Genomic DNA, 19,526 nt, shown 5'->3' on the forward strand with positions numbered 1-19,526 from the left:
CCTTGATTTATGATAGGGTTCTATATCATGATAAAACCATCATAAGTTAAAAATACTGTTAATTCAGGAGCGTCTGGGTAGCTCAGTGGGTTGAGGCCTCTGCCTTCAGCTTGGGTCATGGTCCCGGGTTCCTGGGATCGAACCCTGCTTTGGGCTCTCTGCTCAAGAGGGAGCCTGCTTCCCCCTCTCTCTCTCTTCCTGCCTCTCTGCCTACTTGTGATCTCTCCCTCTGTCAAATAGATAAAATCTTAAAAAAAAAATACTGTTAAGTCAAAAATGCATTCAATTTACCTAACCTACCTAACATCATAGCTTAGCTTAGCATACCTTCAAATGCTTAGCCTACATTAGCCTACAGTTGGGTAGAATCATTTAACACAAAGCCTATTTTAGGGGCGCCTGGGTGGCTCAGTTGTTAAGCATCTGCCTTTGGCTTAGGTCATGGAATCAAGCCCCGCATTGGGCTCCCTGCTCAGCAGGAAGGCTGCTTCTCCCTCTCCCATGCTTGTATTCCCTCTCTTGCTCTCTCTCTGTCAAATAAATAAATAGATTTAAAAAAAAAAAAGCCTGTTTTATAATAAAGCATTGAGTAGCTCATGTAATTTGTTGACTACCAAAAGAAAAACTGAGTCATTGTAGATTATCATAATGGTTTTAAGTGTGTTAGTTTTTTACCCTTGTGATCACGTGGCTGCCTGTGAGTTGTGGCTTACTGCCACTGGTCAGCATTACGAGTAGATCATATGGCATGTCACTAGCAAGGAAAAGATCAAATTTAAAGTTTGAAGGACGGTTTCAACTGAATGCCTGTTGCTTTCATACCATCATAAAGTTGAGAAGTTGTAAGTCAAGGACTATCTGTACTTGCCAGGACCTGGGGGAATGAAGGATTGGGGAATGACTGCAGATGGGTACAGGGTTTCTATTCAGGGTGATGTAAAGGTTCTTGAATTACATAATGGTAATGGTTATAAAACTTAGTGACTGTGCTATCAATCTTTTTAAGAGAGTGAATTTCATGATAGGTAAATTATACCTAAATATTAAAAGAGAGGGAGAGAGAGCAAACAAATGCAAGAGACTGAACAATAATGGCACTCCTGTGTCTCCCAGTGCCTTGTCCCTGGATCTCTATACTCATCTACCATACTGGTACCTTATTGGTATTGTGTTCCAACAAAGCTGTGATTAAGAAAAAGTGAACTAGAGAGTAAAGATAAATAAAAAATACAACATATCATTCCATATTTATTTACGAAGCAGATATGAATATATTACAATATATATGCATAGAAAACCCTTTGGAAGGTTATATAACAAAGTATTAATAGTGTTTCTGGAGATAGAATTATAAATGTTTTTACTTTTCCATATTCTTTTCTATAGTTTTAATAATTCTTTGTAGTATATTAGCTTGCATAATAAAATGAAACAAACAGAAATGATGGAGATGAATAAATTTGGTGATTAGGGACTTGTGATCTTTCAGAAGTGTGGCCCTAGAGAAGGATGAGTACGCACCTTATGAAGGAGGTACTGAAGGCATTGAAAGGGGGAATTGGTAATCATGGGAGGCACCCTGTGTAGTTCATATAGTCAAGCAGTTTGGCATTGAATTTGAGAAAGGGCAGTAGATAACTGAAGAGGTCAGCATGTGTGTGGGAGAGACTGAATATTATAATAAATATTTTGCATTTTTGAGTGTTTTATTATTTACATATTATTTGAGTTTCACTGTGTTCCAAGTAGAGAAGTTAGGGTAGTCCTGTTTTGTAGATGAGTAAACTGATACATAGCAAGGTAAGTGGCTTGACCAAGGTCATATGAGTAGTCAGTAATGGAACTCAGGTCTTTCATTCCAAAGCCAGTGTTTTTCCTGCTGTGTCAGGCTGCATCTTGGGAATTACAGAATTACCGAATGGTGCAAGAATAGGGCTTATGGTATTGTAAGAGTGGAAGGGGAGCTGGATGAGGGCAACATGAATGGGAGCTTCAGTGGGAAAGGGGGATGACAGCTTTTCTCTGATAGGAGAGATGTGTATGGGGATGGCCATTTGAAAATAGAAGAAAAGTTGATTTTGTGCCAGCGCTTTTGGTCAGGATTCTAAGGTTTGTTAGGAGATTGAGGAGGTGAAACAGACCTCAAAGTACTAATTTTGTTGGTTAATAGCCATGTGAATATTTACTTAGTAATAGCAATAATAATGCTCTGTGGCCTTTGCAGAAATGCATTGTTTTCTTTTGTACAGATCTACTCTTACATACAGCCGAATTGGAGGACGTGTCAAGACGCTTACGTTCTGCCAGGGCTCCCACTACTTAGCCATTGCATCTGACAACGGTGCCGTCCAGCTTCTTGCGATTGAAGCATCTAAGCTGCCCAAGTCTCCTAAGATTCAGCCTCTGCAAAGCAGGTATCTTCTATCTTTTGTGTTTTTAAAACGGCATTTAGTGCACTAGGATAATTTAATCCTCTCTTGCCAGTGTAGTTTGGATCAACTAAGGGCCTATTAGATTGTATTCTTTTTTTAGCACACGAAATAAATAAAACTGTGTTTTCAGCTGAAATCTGTCACATGCAGTTAGTTTCAGAAAGCTCTGTATATCTTCTTTCTGCTGTAAGGTCAGAAGGGCGGCTTTCAACTTGCGGCTCATCCCAGTCTGGAATCTGTTTGAATAACCTGATTATCAGATGCATCTTTTGTCTCAACTACAAAAAGCACAACTCTGGCTGGCTGATTTTTAGAATGTGAATGTTCATTAAAAAAAAAAACAAAAACAAAACTCAAAACATCAGCATTTTGTCACTTGGCATTAAAATATCTGAAGTTGATGGGAACATGGAGAGCTGCTTTTAGTCAAATGATTTGCTTATCATTGTAAAACAAAATACTGGCTGGTTTTATATAAGAATTTCCCTCACTTCTTACAAATTGTGGTTGCCCCCGGATTAACACAGGGTAAGACATTTAAAGATAAAGCAGAACAATTTTCAACTGACCAGTATGTGCTACCCACCTAGGATTCCAAATACAAAGATATGTTATCCAAATTCCAAGATATGTTAGGCTCTTTAAGATACTACAGTCTAATGGAAGAAGCAGATCAGTTAACAGATGATTTCAGGTGCAGTGTGATAATGTGCCCATGTTACAGGGATGGGGAGCCAGCTTGCAGGGCATAGGGAAGAAGGCCTGGAGGAGGGGAGACCAGATGTAGGTTAGCCAAAGCAGGGTGGTCGAGAAGGGCATGCAGACAGAGGGGGATATCCCATAGAAATAAAACAGAATGAGCAAATTTTTTAAGTTAAGTGGGTTCTAAGACATGGTGGTTGGGGTAGCTAAGGAAGGAAAGGTTGTATGTTGGATCATCTAGGGTTTTATTGCTTATATTATTTTATTTGTTTATAACTTTGTTTTGCCTTTACAATTAAAAATATGCATTATGTTTAAGACATTCACTGAACAGATTTAGGTAGCTTTTGTCTAGGACATATTATATATTGTTTTTAACTAAAAAATACCTGCTTTTTTTTTTTTTTAATTGTTTCAGCAGAGGACTGTATCATAGTATAACTATGGCAGACTGTGTTGTGTGATGACTGTGCTGGCCAGATACACAGATATGCACATTCCTCCCATAGGTACCTTGCAGCTGATGGCACTTTCCATTATGAATGTTACTGTCTTCACCCTAAGCAAACATTGACTACACAGATGGGAAGATTGTACCAGAATGTTTAGTAGATTTCACTCTACTGGCAGTGGTTGCTCCAAAGAAACCTTGCCATGAGTCTTTTTTTTTTTTTAAGTTCGCTTCATTGAGTCATATCGGCTGTTGTCATGCCTCTTAATTATTAGAATTTATGGCATTTGGACTTTTCATCGTTCCTTTGGGGGAAATACAGTCAGTATTATAATGTTTGTAAATATAGTTGCTTATATCTATAAGCCACCTTGGTGGCTTGGTCAGTTAAGTGGTTGCCTTCAGCTCAAGTCATGATCCCAGGTTAGGGTCCTAGGATTGAGCCCCACATCAGGCTCCCTGCTCAGCGAAGGGACTGCTTCTCCCTCTTCCTCTGCTGCTCCCTCTTCCTCTGCTGCTTCCTGTGCTGTCCTGCTTTTTCTCTGTCAAATATATAAATAAAATCTTTTTTTTTTTAATATAGTTGTTTATCTAAGATGTAGAGGTCAGCAAACTATAGCCTATAGTATGACCCATAAGCTAAGAATGATTTTTGGATTTTTAAAAGATTGTAAAAAAAATGAATATGCAACAGAAATATATGACTTGCAAAGCCTAAAATATTTACTGCCTGGCTGTTATTTGCTGACTCTTGATCTAAGAGATAAAACAAATAGTGTATGCTGCAAAAGCATGATATGTACTGATCAGGGAGGCTGGCCAATATGTTAATGAATTCTTTTTGGTTTAAGAATGCCTCAGCTTGAAAAAAATAGGCATGTCCATAAGTGGAATAGTACATAAAAAGAAAAAAAAGGAACCAGTGTTATTTTATTATTTTTATTATCAGTTATGAAAGGAATAAACAGTTGATTAATGCAACAAGCAATGAATCCTACATTCTTTTTGCTAACGAAAGAAGTTAGACCCAAAAGGCTACTTATTGTGTATTTCCAACTGTGTGACATTCTGGAAAGCATAAAATTATAGGGAGGAATTGAGATCATTGGTAGTCACAGGTTGACAACAAAGGGGCTGCACAAGATAATTTTGGGGTATGCACTTGTTCTCTGTGGTTCTGTGGTAGAAGATTCATGGCTGTGTTTCTGTCATAATGCATAGGACTGTGTACCACAGAGAGTAAATTTTACTCTAAGTAAAAACAAAATTAACCCAGATATAGGATGAAAGGTAGAATGCAGTCTATGACAAATCAGTCTACTTACTCTACAGATGAAGTATATAGGCACATTGAAGAGTGTGGGCAATAAAGGAGCCATCCTAATACCTGTGGAAAACAGTGGTTTAAGTGGACACTGCAAGGTGAATAACAGAAGGAACTGAAGTCACTGTTCTAGTTGGTTATTTGTCACAGGAATATGGTTTATCAATTCCGAAACTACTTTAATTGTATGCTAAGGTTGAACAATAGGTAAGTATGTAGGTAGTGAGAGCCAGGTTTCTCACTGCTGAGGAAAGAAGTTACAAATATGAAAAGGGGATTGCTGAAATGAACCCTCATGCTAGATAGATATGAATATGGACTCCGTATCAATAGGGACTCATGATATACGTATATGCATATGTGTGTGTATATATGTGTGTGTGTGCTTGCTTACATATGCACACATACACATAAAAGGATACAGAAGTACAGATAATGTGTGTAGCTATGAGGTGTCATATACATATTTTCTAGCTCTGGCCATTGAGATGGACTAGAGCAGGGATACCCCCATAGCAGTGAACACTTAGCACACAGACCTTGGCTTTAAACACCATTCTCCTGGGCATCTGGGTGGCTCAGCCAGTTGGGCATCTGACTCTTGATTTTGGCGCAGGTCATAATCCTCAGGGTTGTGGGATTGAGCCCTATGTCAGGCTCTATGCTCAGCAGTCTGCTCAATATTCTCTTTCTCTCCCCACCCCTCTCAAATAAATAAATAAATCTTTAAGTACCATTCTCCCATAAAAGGAACCAGGGCTCCTTGGAGAACTGGTTGATTCCAGGTCTGAGCGGTGAAAATACAAGATGAGTCTTGAGTTATCTTGTGATGCCAGAAAGTTAGGAAGTGGTTCACAAAACCACATTGAAAGGGCATCAGAGCCAACCTGAGGGAGCTTCCTGTGGCCAAAATTGGAACAACTTGAGCAACAAAACAATAATACTAGTATTGGGTTATAACTCAGAGAATAAAATAAATATCCACGAGTCCATAGTGATATAAATAAGTAAATGAATAAATAAATTAATGGGGGAAGAAGTGACCAGTCTTCTTTACAGAAGACTTCTAATCAGTAAGGATAGAAGGAATAAGGGAAATAGTCACCATTAGAATACCACAGGTACGATCTATCAAAGGATTCTAAAATTTGTAGACAAAACTTCTCGCAGAAACAGGATTTTTACGTGGTCTCAAAAGTATTTGCCCTAAAGATTGAGTAGTTATAAAGGAAAAAATAATTTTACAGCGGAGAATCTTGGTAGATGCCACCTTAGCCAAATGATTAAGGTTAATATCACCACTAATATGTTTGAATTAGCATTAGGTACTTCCTCATAAATGCCCTGAGAAATTATTTCGTGGTCTTTCAATAAGGCATATACTGGGTGAGAACACATGAGGCAAACCCAAATGGAGAGATATTAGAGATATTTTATAAAATAACCAGTAATCTTGAAAAATGTCACAATCATGAAAGGCAATCAAAGACAAGGGTCAGATAAATACATGACAACTCAATGTGCCATGTGGTATCTTGTTTTGGATCCTGGAACAGTGAAAGGACATGAGTAGAAAGCTAATAAAAATCTGATTATGTTCTGTATTTTATAAGCATTGTTACTAAGATTAATTTCTTCGTGTTGATAAATTTTTTGTGATTATGTAGGTTATTAACATGAGGGGAAGCTGGGTGAAGGATCTATAAGAATTCTGTGTACTATTTGTGCAACTCTTCTGTAAGTCTGAAGTTATTATAAAAAATGCCTCAGGTATCATTGGCTTGATGGGTCACAGTTGTTCTTTCTTGACTATGGTTAGAATATAAATTTATCTTAAATAGAAGCTGGTCTATGTTTTCAGTGACTAGAAAAATCTTTATCTTTTGCTTTGTGTATTTCTTTAGAATTCTAGACCAGAAGGATGATGGCTGTGTCGTGGATATGCATCACTTCAACTCTGGGGCACAGTCTGTTCTCGCCTATGCCACTGTGAATGGCTCTCTAGTTGGTTGGGACCTCAGGTCTTCAAGCAATGCATGGACACTAAAGCATGATCTGAAGTCAGGCCTCATCACTTCCTTCGCTGTGGACATCCACCAGTGCTGGCTTTGCATTGGTGAGCTGATTTGAAAGTCATTGATTAGGTTGTGAATGCCACTAATATATGGAATTGCCTTCTTGTGAAAGTTTTTTCCTTTTTCATCATTGGTAATCCCCCGCCCCTTTTTGGGGTTGGGGGGTGGAAGCGAAGGGAAAGACAGGGGAATCCCAAGCAGGTTCCAAACTCAGCTCAGAGCCTGACATGGGCTCAGTCTCACAACCCTGAGATCATGACCAGAGCAAAACCAAGGCACCTCCTCATCTCCTTATATTTTTGATTATTACATTATAATCACTTGCAATTTAATTTTTTTATTAAAAAAATTTGAAAGGTTTCAGTATCCCAATGGCTAAAAGTTTCCTTTTTCTCTTTATTCTTAAATGAGCCTTTTTGTAATCATTATAGTGATCAGATTTGGTGGCATTCTGTTATCCTGCCAGAGAAGCAGCAGGCTTTTTTGATGAGAGCATTTGAATTTGTGCAGACTTGGTTTTCAAATTCCTGTAACCTCAGGCAAGCTGCATAGCTTCTCTGAGTCTTAGGACCCTCATCTTCAAATGGGGCTAATCCTTTCAAGGGCTGCTTTGAGGATTTAATGAATTAAAAGCATCTGTCACAGGGCCTCATACTGGAGAAGAGCTAAATGGCAGTTTCTTGCCCCATTATTCCTCCTTACCTCCCTTTCTCAAAGGCTGAAGGTGTACCATGTTATCTTGCTGGCTGCTTTCCTATTTTAGTTTCACATTTTGCCCCCATAAGGCTTTGAACCTGCCCCTTGAGAATGTATCACATCTCACTTTTTCCCATTTGCCATACTTTCTGAAGAATTATAATCTGTTGTGCTTGAATTTTGGTTTCCAGATTCCCTAACTTATATTTATGACATTGAGTATCTGCCTTTTCCTTTATGTCTTTTTATATAGTTTATATGGAATACATTGTGTTTGCCTTTTGTGGGAATAAACTGTACGGGTTCAGAAAGATGTGATGCCAGGCCTATGTGTAGATATGAAACTCTGTGAGTAGCTTAGTAAATGGCAGTGATGGCTGTCAGATGGCTCTCATTAGCTTTGAGGGCAGCCAAACTACCTTGGCTGTTTGAGCCATTGTCCTGCAGTGAGGCAAGGTTTCAGAGGGACCCTGTTGCCCTTTTGCCTTTTCACACTCCCAGTATCTCCATTGGAATTGGAGACCAGTCCAAGAATATGCTCTGTGCCTCTGTCAGGACCAGCTGTTCAGTGTTGGGGTTGGCAGTGTTCTTTGGAGATGGGGGGTTTCTCTGTGGAGTTTGTTGTGGGCAGATGTACAGGTACTCACTCCAGTTTCTGCTGTGATTGGATATCGATACCGGTTTCCAGAATGTTTTGGAGAAAAGGGCACATGGAAATGATTGAAGTTTGATGATAGCTATAAAGCTCCTGCCACTGTGGGTTGGTTAAGTGATCACTGAATGCCACTAGAACACGGGTTTTGGTGATTTAAGGCATTCTGAACATTTTGGCTTATCAAATGCAGTTTATTTCTTCTCTTGACCTTTTGTTTTTTATGTGTGCCTTTGGCAGTTAATACCAGTGTAATTAATGAATTATTCTTTTTCAACTTCATTTATTTCACAATTATGTAGTAGCATTTTGATGTTCATTTTATATCTTTATTTAACAACTAGAAGTGCTTTGTGACTCCAGGGAGATAGCTTCATGAGAACAAAGAATGAATAAAATACATTGACACAAAGCTAGTGGTGGTGTTTATTTGTATAAATGCAGCTTGGTGTACTTTAATCATTATATGGTAATCTTTTTGACTTTTCCTTTAAGGTACAAGCAGTGGTACTATGGCTTGTTGGGACATGAGGTTCCAGTTGCCAATTTCCAGTCACTGTCACCCTTCCAGGGCTCGAATCAGACGCCTCTCCATGCATCCTCTGTACCAGTCCTGGGTGATTGCAGGTAAAATGGAGGGCAGGCTTTCAGGTGTTGGGGGATGTTTTTGGAAGTGCATAATATGCTGCTGCCAAGACTCAAATTCTTAGAGTTTTTATTTCATGTGTGAACCAAATCTTGATTTTGTTCTGTTTCTGATGATGGAAGTTCCTACCACTGCTATCTCGCTGTCATTTCATATTTATTATCCTTAAAAATGATCTCATTAATTGTACCATTACCTTCCATTTGTTTCCTTTCTCCCATATTTTTGTTGAAGCTGCCACCACCATCTTAGAAATGTGAGTTAGAAACCTTGACTCATCCTTGTCAGATGCCATTTCTTGTTGATGTGTTTCTGTTGTGTTTTTTGCAAGCTTTGCTTCCCATCCTTCCCCTCACTGGGCATTTGGATTTTCTTGTATGGATTCTTGGCAGGTTTTTGAAACTTACTTTCCTTATCTGTAAAATGTGGTTAAAAATACTTTCTTAGCAGAGTTTTAAGAATTTGAGATAAAACACTAGAGCACACAGCCTGGCATATGTGCAGTGCTTGGTAAAAAGTAGCTCTTGCTGTTCTTATGTCTTCTCATTGGTTGTCTTGCATCTAGCCTCTTTGGTCCCTTCTCATATGCTGCTTCTGTCAAAGACTTTGTGTTGCCAAATTTGATGGCCATTGATCTGCTCACCTCTTACTTGACTCATCCTTTGGTCAGTTACAGTATCCTCTTTCTGAACTACTTTCCTTACATGACTTCAAGGACATCACTTTCTTGGTTCTCGTGTTCATTGATTTGCAGGTGATTCCCCATCTTCTTTTAAAATTGACCTGCTCCACTGCCTCAGGGCTCAGTCTTTGGTCCTAACTCCTTCTCCTTCTACACCGGCTTTGCTGTATGACATTGTGTAGTTCCATGCTTTAAATACCACATTTATTCACAGTTTTATAGCTACTTAAAATCCCCCCTAAGATATCTAATAGACACCTTAAATTTGACATGTCTAAACCAAATACCTGGTTTCCTTACCCTGAGACAATACTGTTCTTCCCACCATACTGTCCAAGTAAATGACAGCTCTTTTACTCGAGGTGCTCAGGAAGCCTGGTGTTGTCCTTGATTCTTCTCTCTCATCTTCCTTCTAGTCCTTTAGCCAATCTTGTATGGTCCTTAAATACATTCAGAATCTGACCAATTTTTACTATTTCCTTCACTGTCTCCCTTCTCCAAACCACCGTAATCTCTTGTCCCTATTAATATAATATGCTTGTAACTCCCTGCTTTAATACTTACTTCTTAAGACTGTTCTTTCTGCTGTTCAGTACCTTCCCATTCCAGGTTACAGCCAGACTCCTTACTTTGGCCCAGATGCCTTTTGGGGATATGCCCCTGCTACCTCTCTGACCTTTTGTTTATCAGTCAGGGTTCCAATAGGAAACGGATGGCATACCCAAGGTAGGATAATTTGAGGATTTATTTTCAAAGGAACTATTGAGGGAAGTATGGTTAGAGGGATCATAAAAGCAAAATGAAATGGGGCTGGTATCAGAAGACAGCAGGGACGGGATGGTTACTGGAGTTTGCAGAGAAGTTGAGTAGAGAGGGCCACCTTGAGAGGAGCAGTGAGTTTGACATGAGGGACACAGCCCCCCTGAGATGAGACATTCGTCTATCCCTTTGGTCTCCTATGGCTTCCACAGGCCTATATTAGTTCCCTATGACCATTTATTCTTAGGTATAATAAATTACCACAAAGTTGGTAGCTTAAAACAACACACATTTATTCATTAACAGTTCTGGAGGCCAGAAATTTGAAATGAGTTTTTCTGAGCCAAGTTCAGGGTGGCAGCAGGGCCATATTACCCCTGTGGGGTCTAGGGGAGAATCCATTCCCTTGCCTTTTCATGCTTCTGCAGCTGTATGCCTTGGCTCGTGGGCCCCTTCATCCATCTTCAGAGCCACCACCGTAGCATCTTGCTCCATTGTCCTTTTGTTTTCTGCTGTCAAGTCAGCCTCCCTCTTCTAAGGACACTGTGATTGCATTTAGGGCTCACTTGGACAACCCAGGAGAATCCCATCTTGAGGCCCTTAATTTAATCATATCTACAAAGTCACTATACAACATAAGTTGACATGTATAGTCTCTGGAGATTAGGACCTACATATTCAGGGGGCTTTTAGTTTACCACCAGCCAAACCCATGTAGAAGCCAGAGGGCACACACAGGGTCTGTTGATGTGGCCTCTATGGATTAGCCTTAGAGTGGCAAATGGAATGTGGCCAGGCCTCCTGTGCCTTTTCCTGCCTCTCCCCCATGCTCAGGTCACCACAGCCACAGGGGCTTTCTGGCTTTCTCCTGGAACTAAGCGCACTCCTGATTCAGGGCCTTTGCATTTTTTTGGTTTATTATCCCCATTAGAATGTAAGTTCCATAAAATAGGGAATTTTTTTTTTTTTTTTTTTTTTTTGCCTCCTCTTCCTTAGCATCTAGGACAGGGATAAGTTCATAGTACACATTGTTGGTTCAGTAGATATCAATGAAGAAATGAAGTATTGTCACCACCACCACCGCCCCAAACTCAAAAACAACTGAGGGATAATGTCTTTCTCAGGTCTCCACTTTCCTTTTTTGATCCTGCCTTCATCTCCCATCCCTCCTATCACAGATGTGCTTCAGTCCCACCAATCACTCATTTTCCCAAAGAACACAAAACACTGTTTGTGCCTGAAATGATTTGCCTGTATGCCACCTGTATCTGCCCAGCTCTACTTGTTCTTTTAGTCCCAATGAAAATGTCTCCATGAGGTGACCTCAGTTCTTGCCAACGGATTGGATCTCTTCCTTGAGTTCAGGTGGAATTTTTCAGTTCTTTTTGCTCTCATTGTCTTAATCATTTGAATATTTTTTTCTCTATTTCTAGACTGTAGGTTTCTTGAGGGCAGAATCTGTTTAGGCTTTACCTTTCTACTCCACAGTTCTCTTCACTGTGTTGTACACCAGTAAATATTTACTGGCAGTTTATTAAAACAGTCTGGTGACAGAGTCACAGTATTCTTTAAAAGTAGAGTGAGGATTTTTTGCAGGATCAGAAAAATGGAAAGAATAACAGGCTGACTTGGATTATCTACCAAGATGTGGAAGCTCTGAGAATAGTGCTCTGGTCTGAGTAATGGTTCTGGCCCTTGTTTTCCTTAGCTGTGCAGGGCAACAATGAAGTATCCATGTGGGACATGGAGACTGGAGACAGAAGATTCACTCTCTGGGCTAGCAGTGCACCACCACTCTCTGAGTTACAGGTTTGCCTCCAGTTTTATTCTAAAGACAAGTCGAGTTTCCCATACCCCAAGCACTCAAACCTGGTATCTGTTGGGCTTTGTGGTTGTTTTAAATTAGTCTTAGGTGGCTTTCCCATTCCTCAGGCTTACTAACATCTGGGAGGTTTGGTTGCTAGCTCCATAAGGCTTGTGAGATCTCTGTGGAGCCCCAGTAAAAATTTGGGGTAATTGGAATGTGACCCTCTTACCTACACTTTTTTCAGGTTGCCACCTCAAGTACTTCACTGGGGCAAAAGGTAGAAAAGAGGTTTTGTTCTCCTTTAGTTGGAGTCCTCCCAAATAAAAAATGTTAAGAGGCTGAAGAGATTTTGCCTCTTTATTCAGAATGATACAAAGCAAATGCAATTTAAGATCCCAAAGAAAGACCTATAGAAGATAGACATAAATGGTCTCTGATTTCTTCAGTTAATCAGAAGCCTGGAAAGCTACTGTCAGTTGACTTGTTTCTAGAAATGCCAACACTGGTATCTTTAATTTGCTTCCTATTTCTTTCTTTTTAAAGCCCTCTCCTCACAGTGTCCACGGTATCTATTGTAGTCCTGCAGATGGAAATCCCATCCTTCTAACAGCTGGCTCAGACATGAAAATAAGGTACAATATCTGATAAAGGATACTTACTATGTAACACTTGAGAGAGATAATAAGGATAAAATGTGGATGGATACTCTGGTTAATGTTAGGGTGTTATCAAGGTTGGTAATGTTTATCCTTCACATCTTGCAGGAATAACTATTAATACTTCATTTATCCCTAATTTTATGCTATTCTAGGAAAAATCTCTTTTCCTAATGAAAAAAAAACAAGTTATGTGTTGATGAATATAAGTTAATGATCATTAATTCCTCCTCATCTCTAGATATGATCAACATTCGTTTTGTCTCTCTAGGTTTTGGGACCTGGCTTACCCAGAGAGGTCCTATGTTGTTGCAGGAAGTACTAGTTCTTCGTCTGTGTCCTACTATAGGAAAATAATTGAAGGCACTGAAGTTGTCCAGGTACAAGCAGTCTTGTTTTCTTTCAGCTTCTGTAGGCACAAAAATGACTTTGGCCAAGAGTGGCAGTATTTAAGAGAGATGTTTCTTTTCTTTCTTTTTTTTTTCTGTGTGTGTTTTTTTTTTTTTTTTGAAATTCACTTTTATGAAGGTATAATAAACATATTAAAGGCACACACATAAGTACACAGTTCGAAGTAAGCACTTTATACACTTGCTCAATCTTTACAAGAAAGTACCTTTATTACTTTCATTCTACAAATAAAGTTAAGCACCATGAAGTAACTTGTCTAAGATCATCCAGGTATTAGGCAGAAGAGCTGGGGTTCAAACCTGGCTATTGGAACTCCAAAGCTTATGTTCTTGAGTTGGGCAAAAACTTCATGTGAGATAATGAATCTGCAAGCGCCTGGGTCCTAGAAGGTGCTCAGTAAATGAATGAAAGCTTCCTTGATGACAGATAAGTATTTGCGTCCATATCCTGGTCATTTATACCCCTTTATTATAGGCTTTCTCTTTTTTCTTCTGATGGTGGCAGAAGGTGATACAGAAAATTTATAAACAGGCCAATAATTTGTACATATTTGTAAGTGGCCTACTTGTGGAAAACAGTATCATTTTGGACTCTTTTACTCAGTGTATTTGTGAAAGGATGACTACCTCACAGAAAGTTTTAGCTTTAACAACAACAACCTGTTCCAGAAGCAACAATATTGATAAGAGGTACAATGTGGTACAGGCTTTTAACTTCTGGCATTCTCCCTGACTTCTAACCATTAAACAGGAGATTCAGAATAAGCAGAAGGTGGGACCAAGTGATGACACCCCTCGGAGGGGCCCAGAATCTCTGCCTGTGGGACACCACGACATCATCACAGATGTGGCCACCTTTCAGACAACGCAGGGCTTCATTGTTACTGCATCTAGAGATGGGATTGTTAAGGTGTGGAAATGAAAAACTAGTGGTTTGTAAAATTTGTAATAAAGTTATATGTATACTGTAACTTGAGAGGAAAGGTATTTTTAGAGGACAGAAGTGAGATTCCTTTTCAAAATCGTGTCTGTATATTTACTATTTCATTATTAAACAGATCCCATCCAAGGTGGTTAAGGAATTTGCACTGGACTAATATGCTCATGCATATCTCTGCAGGAATCAGCCAGACAACAGTATCTGGGACTTTTTATTGTATAGGTCACAGAGGTGAAGAATTTAAAATGCTAAGACTTACATGACCTAAGTTTACTTTGTATTGAAAAAAGTGGTTGTAAGCTATTAACAATGTAAACACATTTTTGCTATTAAAAATGCTATTCAAACCAGCTAATAAACTGTATTCAAGCATCTTAAGTTTTTTGTTTTTTTGTTTTTGTTTTTTTGCTGTTTTAAACAGTAAACCTGAGCAGAATAGTAAACTTTTCAGCAATATTTGTTCTGAAGAAATGGACTCAGTGTCACAAAGAATCTGTGTCAGAAGTAAGTCTTATGCCCACATTTCTGGACTTTCAATATGGTTCTTTCTGCTTTATATCTTTCTTCCTGATTTACAGTCTGCCTGATTAATGCTAGAACTGATCTGTGTATCGACCCTTGAAAAATGTCTCTCCTTGGCCATTCCACTTGCTTTTATCCAGTGTCAGTTAACTAAGCTGTTAAAAACATGCCAAACCTCTATACTTTTAAATTAAGACAAATTGGCCTTCCCCACAAAAATAAACCCTTCAGGCTTATCAATTATTATTTGTACATGAATCTAATTGTCTCTTCACATTTAATTGTCATCCATTTGCTGAAGGGTTTATGGTATTAAAATACTTCATTTTTAAATTAGTTACTTGAGTCTGTAAACCAAAGAGTTAAGTAGATAATCTGACTCTGGGGAAAACCGTACTTAAATATTCAAATTTGATTTTCTGTAATTATATGATTCCATTATGGTACATGACAGTTTGCAGTGCACAGGTCTGTCTTTACAGTTCAGTGCGCTTAGTTTTTGTTTACCTGTCTAAGCTCATCAGAAAACTGTCATTCTCAAAGGCCTGAGTTTGGAGTCTGGACCTTGACAAGGCTAGATAGCTAGTGGAACTGAAGGATTTGCAAATTTGACATTGTCCTGTTACATTGCTTCTGCTTTCCTTTGTGTCTGTTAAGACCATATATCCAGATTTCTAGCTATTAAGTCAGATTCATGTCTGCAGAGGTTGGAGGTCACCTGTTTGTGACAAACCTTTGACCTTAGAAAGGCATTAAGCCTGTAGCCATTAGCAAAGCCACATAACTGACAAACATGCAGAGAGGAAAAAAATTGGAGTGGGCCAGTGGAGATGTGATCCTTTTTTCCCCTTATCTTCCTGCCATCAATTCCTCTTCCCACTTAAACTCCCCCTTTTAGAAAAGGGGGGCACTTGGTTGAATTGTTACTGAGTATTACAATCTAAGGCTCTGTTGAGTTGCATCTTTTTTAACTTTTTTTTTTTTTTTTAACATGCTTGACTCCTAGCTTACTGATGAGGTAATAGGCATGTCCCTTATAGTCAATTAATTTACATGTTTCAACCAGGAAGCACCACTGCCTATTTATGTGATTCTTGGTTTAAACAGGCGTTTAGTTAATTTATATTCACATTTTTGCTGTTTTTTTTCCTTTAGAGAAAGAGATAAATCATGGGAAATGCCAATATTAGAGATTTCAAAAAAGGAACTTAGTAAATTTACAGTGTTTCAGACCCTTCATCTATTAAGGATTAAAAAGATCACCAGGGGCGCCTGAGTGGCTCAGTGGGTTAAAGCCTCTGCCTTCAGCTCTGGTCATGATCCCAGGGTCCCACATCAGGCTCTCTGCTCCGAGGGGAGCCTGCTTCCTCTTCTCTCTCTCTGCCTGCCTCTCTACTTGTGATCTCTGTCAAGTAAATAAGTAAAACCTTAAAAAAAAAAAAAAAAAAAAAAAGACCCCAAATGCTAAATAATCTCAATTACCAAGGGCAAAAATTTTTGGTGTACTTTATCAATGCAGAGAAAATAGACAAAAACATTTTTAAAGTATTGCTAGCAGTAAGCAGGAGGAATTTTTGCTTAATCCGAAGTTAACCAGAAAAATCCCTTTTATTAAAATACTTCTTAAATATTGCTCATCATTTTCCTGTACATGAAACATGAAGTTTTCCTGAACTCCTAAGCACCGCTTGGGATATGAATAAAATTGATGTGCTCTATTCATCTGTTTCCTGAGTATGAATATGTCATTGGGAGCTAACTATTGGAATTTCCTGAGTAAGGATGGCAGAAGTGTTTTAAAACACAGTGGGGATGGTCTTTCTTTCCTAGCATTTATGAAGAGAGATCTAGAAAAGAAAATCACCTACTCGTCTTAGGAGTCACTAGCCATCTGCTCCATGCATTCAGGCAGGGTGTCCCTCCTTGAAGAGAGTGACATTCTACCAAGCAGGGCCATTGCTACCAACTCTGGAGCCAGCTCTGAGAATATGAGGTAAGGTCCAAACATTGTTAAAATAAATTAAATAATGTGAGTTTGGTCTTTAGTTGTTGAAAATACTAGCCCATCATAAGATTAAGAATTAGTGATCTAGATGGAGGGGTTGAGGGAGCAAGCTGTCAGAATGCTATTGGAGGCTAGGCATTCGGAAGACCTTTCTTCAACTTACTTTGATCTCTGTGCATCTTTTTACATCTCTGCAATTCCAAATGGATTTGTGGATTAAAACATTAACAATTTATCTTTTCCAAAGTCAATATGCCTTTAAAGCTACTTAGATCTCAGTCAGTCCTATTTGGTACTGCTTACTACTGACTAAATAGCTATCTTATGGGTGAAAGCAACTCAGCTTCACCTATGACCAGTTGTCTTTACTCTCCTTGTCTAAAGAATGTATGGATTAGTAAAAAATAATATATTTAACAATGGTAAATAATAAAAGTCCATCAAAATGGCCAGGCAGGAGGCCCTATATAGTGAAGGAACTTCTATCTCAAAAGCAATTATTTATGTTTGAGGGGAATTAACAAGTTTCTCAGTGAGTTAAGGAGGAGTTGGAGCAGAGAACATTATTCTCTGCTTTTTACCTGTCCTAGCAAACAACTGCAGAAAGTGGGAAGAAACCTTCCAACACAAGCCTATCAGAAAGCTGGCCACTCCACAGAGTCAGTGATGTCTTTAAATGGTATCATGGAAAGCCAGATTATCAAAATTATGACATATAAGCATCAGTTTGTAAATGGAAATGTTGAAGTCTTTCAAAACATTATATTTGGGTTAAACATGAGCATTAAACTGTATTAAGTAGAGAATGGAAGCTTGGTTTGCAGAAAGTGGACTGAACAGAGACCTGCAATTAAAAGAATTAGCACTGGCTTATGTATATACTATGTAAAATTTACCTTCAGATTATATCTCCATTGTACTTTGCAGAACACTTCTTTCATTCTTCCATCTTTTAATGATAAGAGTTCTTGAATTTATCAGAGTGCTGGAATTATGAGATGTGCTCCAAGAAATGGACAAGATCCACCTTAATACCAATGAGTGCAAAGGGTTAAATTGCCCAGTAATCTACAACCTGTGTTTTGTCCAGCCCTCCAGATTGGACTTGTGGATATCCAAATAAAAGTTTCCGATAGTTATGGCAATGAATTTAGTTACTTAAATCCACAGTCTTACCATGCTTCCTTAGGCTAAATTCTTCAAGCACTTCCTTTATCATATTGTTTTGGAGCAGTTTTTATCACCTTTTTTCCATTTTTAAAGATATGGAATGTGTTTCTGGTAAGATTTCGAATAATATCATCACTGCTGCCTCTTGCTACTCTTGGAAGATATTTTTTATCTTGAAAAAACTTTGCCTTCTGTAATACATCATCTTTGAGGGCAGTTTTATGTGGTCCAGGAACAAAGCTGTGCAAAGAAAGAAGAGAAACATCACAGAAGATAAATGCCATTTCAACTTCAATAGACTATATTAATTGTGTCCTCCTGTTGTCCTCATTCCTTGCTGCATCTTTCCTAGATGTACACTGTGCAGAAATACCAGAAGCTGAGACTGTGACATAAGACATCTTGTCAGAATATGCAAAATCATTTTAACAGCAAAGTTCCCTCTTTATGGAACATGTTCTACCCAGAACTTCATATGGTTGGCTTTGATTATTCAGGTCAGAGGTCAAATAGTACACCTCATTAGAGACTGCTACGCTATAATTTTCTCAGCACAATATGTTTCACAACATATCACTGTCTGAACTTTTATTTACTTATAAACCTCTTTGTGATCTGTTCTCTATTCTACCCTCCCAGACAGAAAATTTCACAAGACCATACCTGGTAATCATAATAATCCCAGGAATCTTAGAAGAGCATATAGTAGATACTCAATAAACATTTATGAATTGTTGAACACTACATCAAAAAGTAATGATATTGGCTAACTGAACATAATAAAAAAAGACAAAAAAAACCCCACAATTATCTAATGAAAACATGAATGAATTCCACTTCCTTCTTTCTCCTTCCCACCCATCCATTCTTCCTTCTGTCTGTCCATCTATCCATATGTTAACTCTCTGTGGAAAAGCACTAGGTTATGTATAGTGGGGGACATAGAGGTAACGCTCAGTCTAGCAGGCACATAAAGAGTCTGTCAACTGTAAAGGACAGCTGGGGTCAGACTGGGAGGCCAGAATGCCAGATTGACAGGTCAAGGAATCATAGAAGCCAAGTACTGATGGGAAGTCCTAACCTTATCCAATAAAACTGTGCTGTTGGAAATGTCCTATAATTCACTGGCCAGTATGGCAGTCACTAGCCACATATATTGAGCCACATCTACTGAGCACTTGAAATATGGTTAGTGTGACTGAGGAACTGAATTTATAATTTCATTTAATTGAAAGCTAGTGGTTACCATATTAGCGCAGGAAGGGAGCCATTTCAGACAACCTTATTTTACAGGGAGGTGGTAGAAAGACCTTTAGGTCCATAAACGTTCTTCTATTCCAGCTGCACTACTTACTGGCTGAGAGCAGCTCTGAGCAAACCACTTAACTAGAGTGATTCTTGTGTCTTCAGGTGTAAAACGGTAATAAAGACAACCTATGTTGTGAGCAACATTCGAAATCCCCTAGACTAATTACCACGGTGCTCTGTTGGTTACAGATGAGGAAACTGACTGCACATAGAGGTGAATATCAGGGACAGAACTGAGACTATAACCCAACATTCTGATACTAAGAGCTTGGTGTTACTTATATTGAAC

The 19,526-nt window shown here is 38.7% G+C and overlaps 2 protein-coding genes across 3 annotated transcripts in view; one reads left to right on the top strand and one right to left on the bottom strand.

The window, feature by feature from the left end:
• Window positions 1-14,610, top strand: part of PIK3R4 (phosphoinositide-3-kinase regulatory subunit 4) — a 78,663-nt gene extending 64,053 nt beyond the window's left edge. For both annotated transcript variants that reach the window (XM_045088925.1, XM_045088926.1), the window contains exons 14-20: window positions 2,250-2,414; window positions 6,814-7,025; window positions 8,828-8,959; window positions 12,128-12,228; window positions 12,770-12,858; window positions 13,154-13,262; window positions 14,044-14,610. In XM_045088925.1, the coding sequence (XP_044944860.1) occupies window positions 2,250-2,414; window positions 6,814-7,025; window positions 8,828-8,959; window positions 12,128-12,228; window positions 12,770-12,858; window positions 13,154-13,262; window positions 14,044-14,214 (979 nt within the window). In that variant the 3' untranslated portion in view covers window positions 14,215-14,610. The remainder of the gene's footprint in view (window positions 1-2,249; window positions 2,415-6,813; window positions 7,026-8,827; window positions 8,960-12,127; window positions 12,229-12,769; window positions 12,859-13,153; window positions 13,263-14,043) is intronic.
• Window positions 14,611-17,504: 2,894 nt separating this feature from the next.
• The window catches only part of COL6A6 (collagen type VI alpha 6 chain), a 108,836-nt gene continuing 106,814 nt past the window's right edge, over window positions 17,505-19,526 (bottom strand). The window contains exon 36 of the mRNA XM_045088924.1: window positions 17,505-18,169. Coding sequence (XP_044944859.1) covers window positions 17,959-18,169 — 211 coding nt within the window. The 3' untranslated portion in view covers window positions 17,505-17,958. The remainder of the gene's footprint in view (window positions 18,170-19,526) is intronic.

Source organism: Mustela putorius, unplaced genomic scaffold, assembly GCF_011764305.1.
Source record: "Mustela putorius furo isolate JIRA1106 unplaced genomic scaffold, ASM1176430v1.1 tig00003834_pilon_pilon_pilon, whole genome shotgun sequence".
Taxonomy (NCBI): domain Eukaryota; kingdom Metazoa; phylum Chordata; class Mammalia; order Carnivora; family Mustelidae; genus Mustela; species Mustela putorius.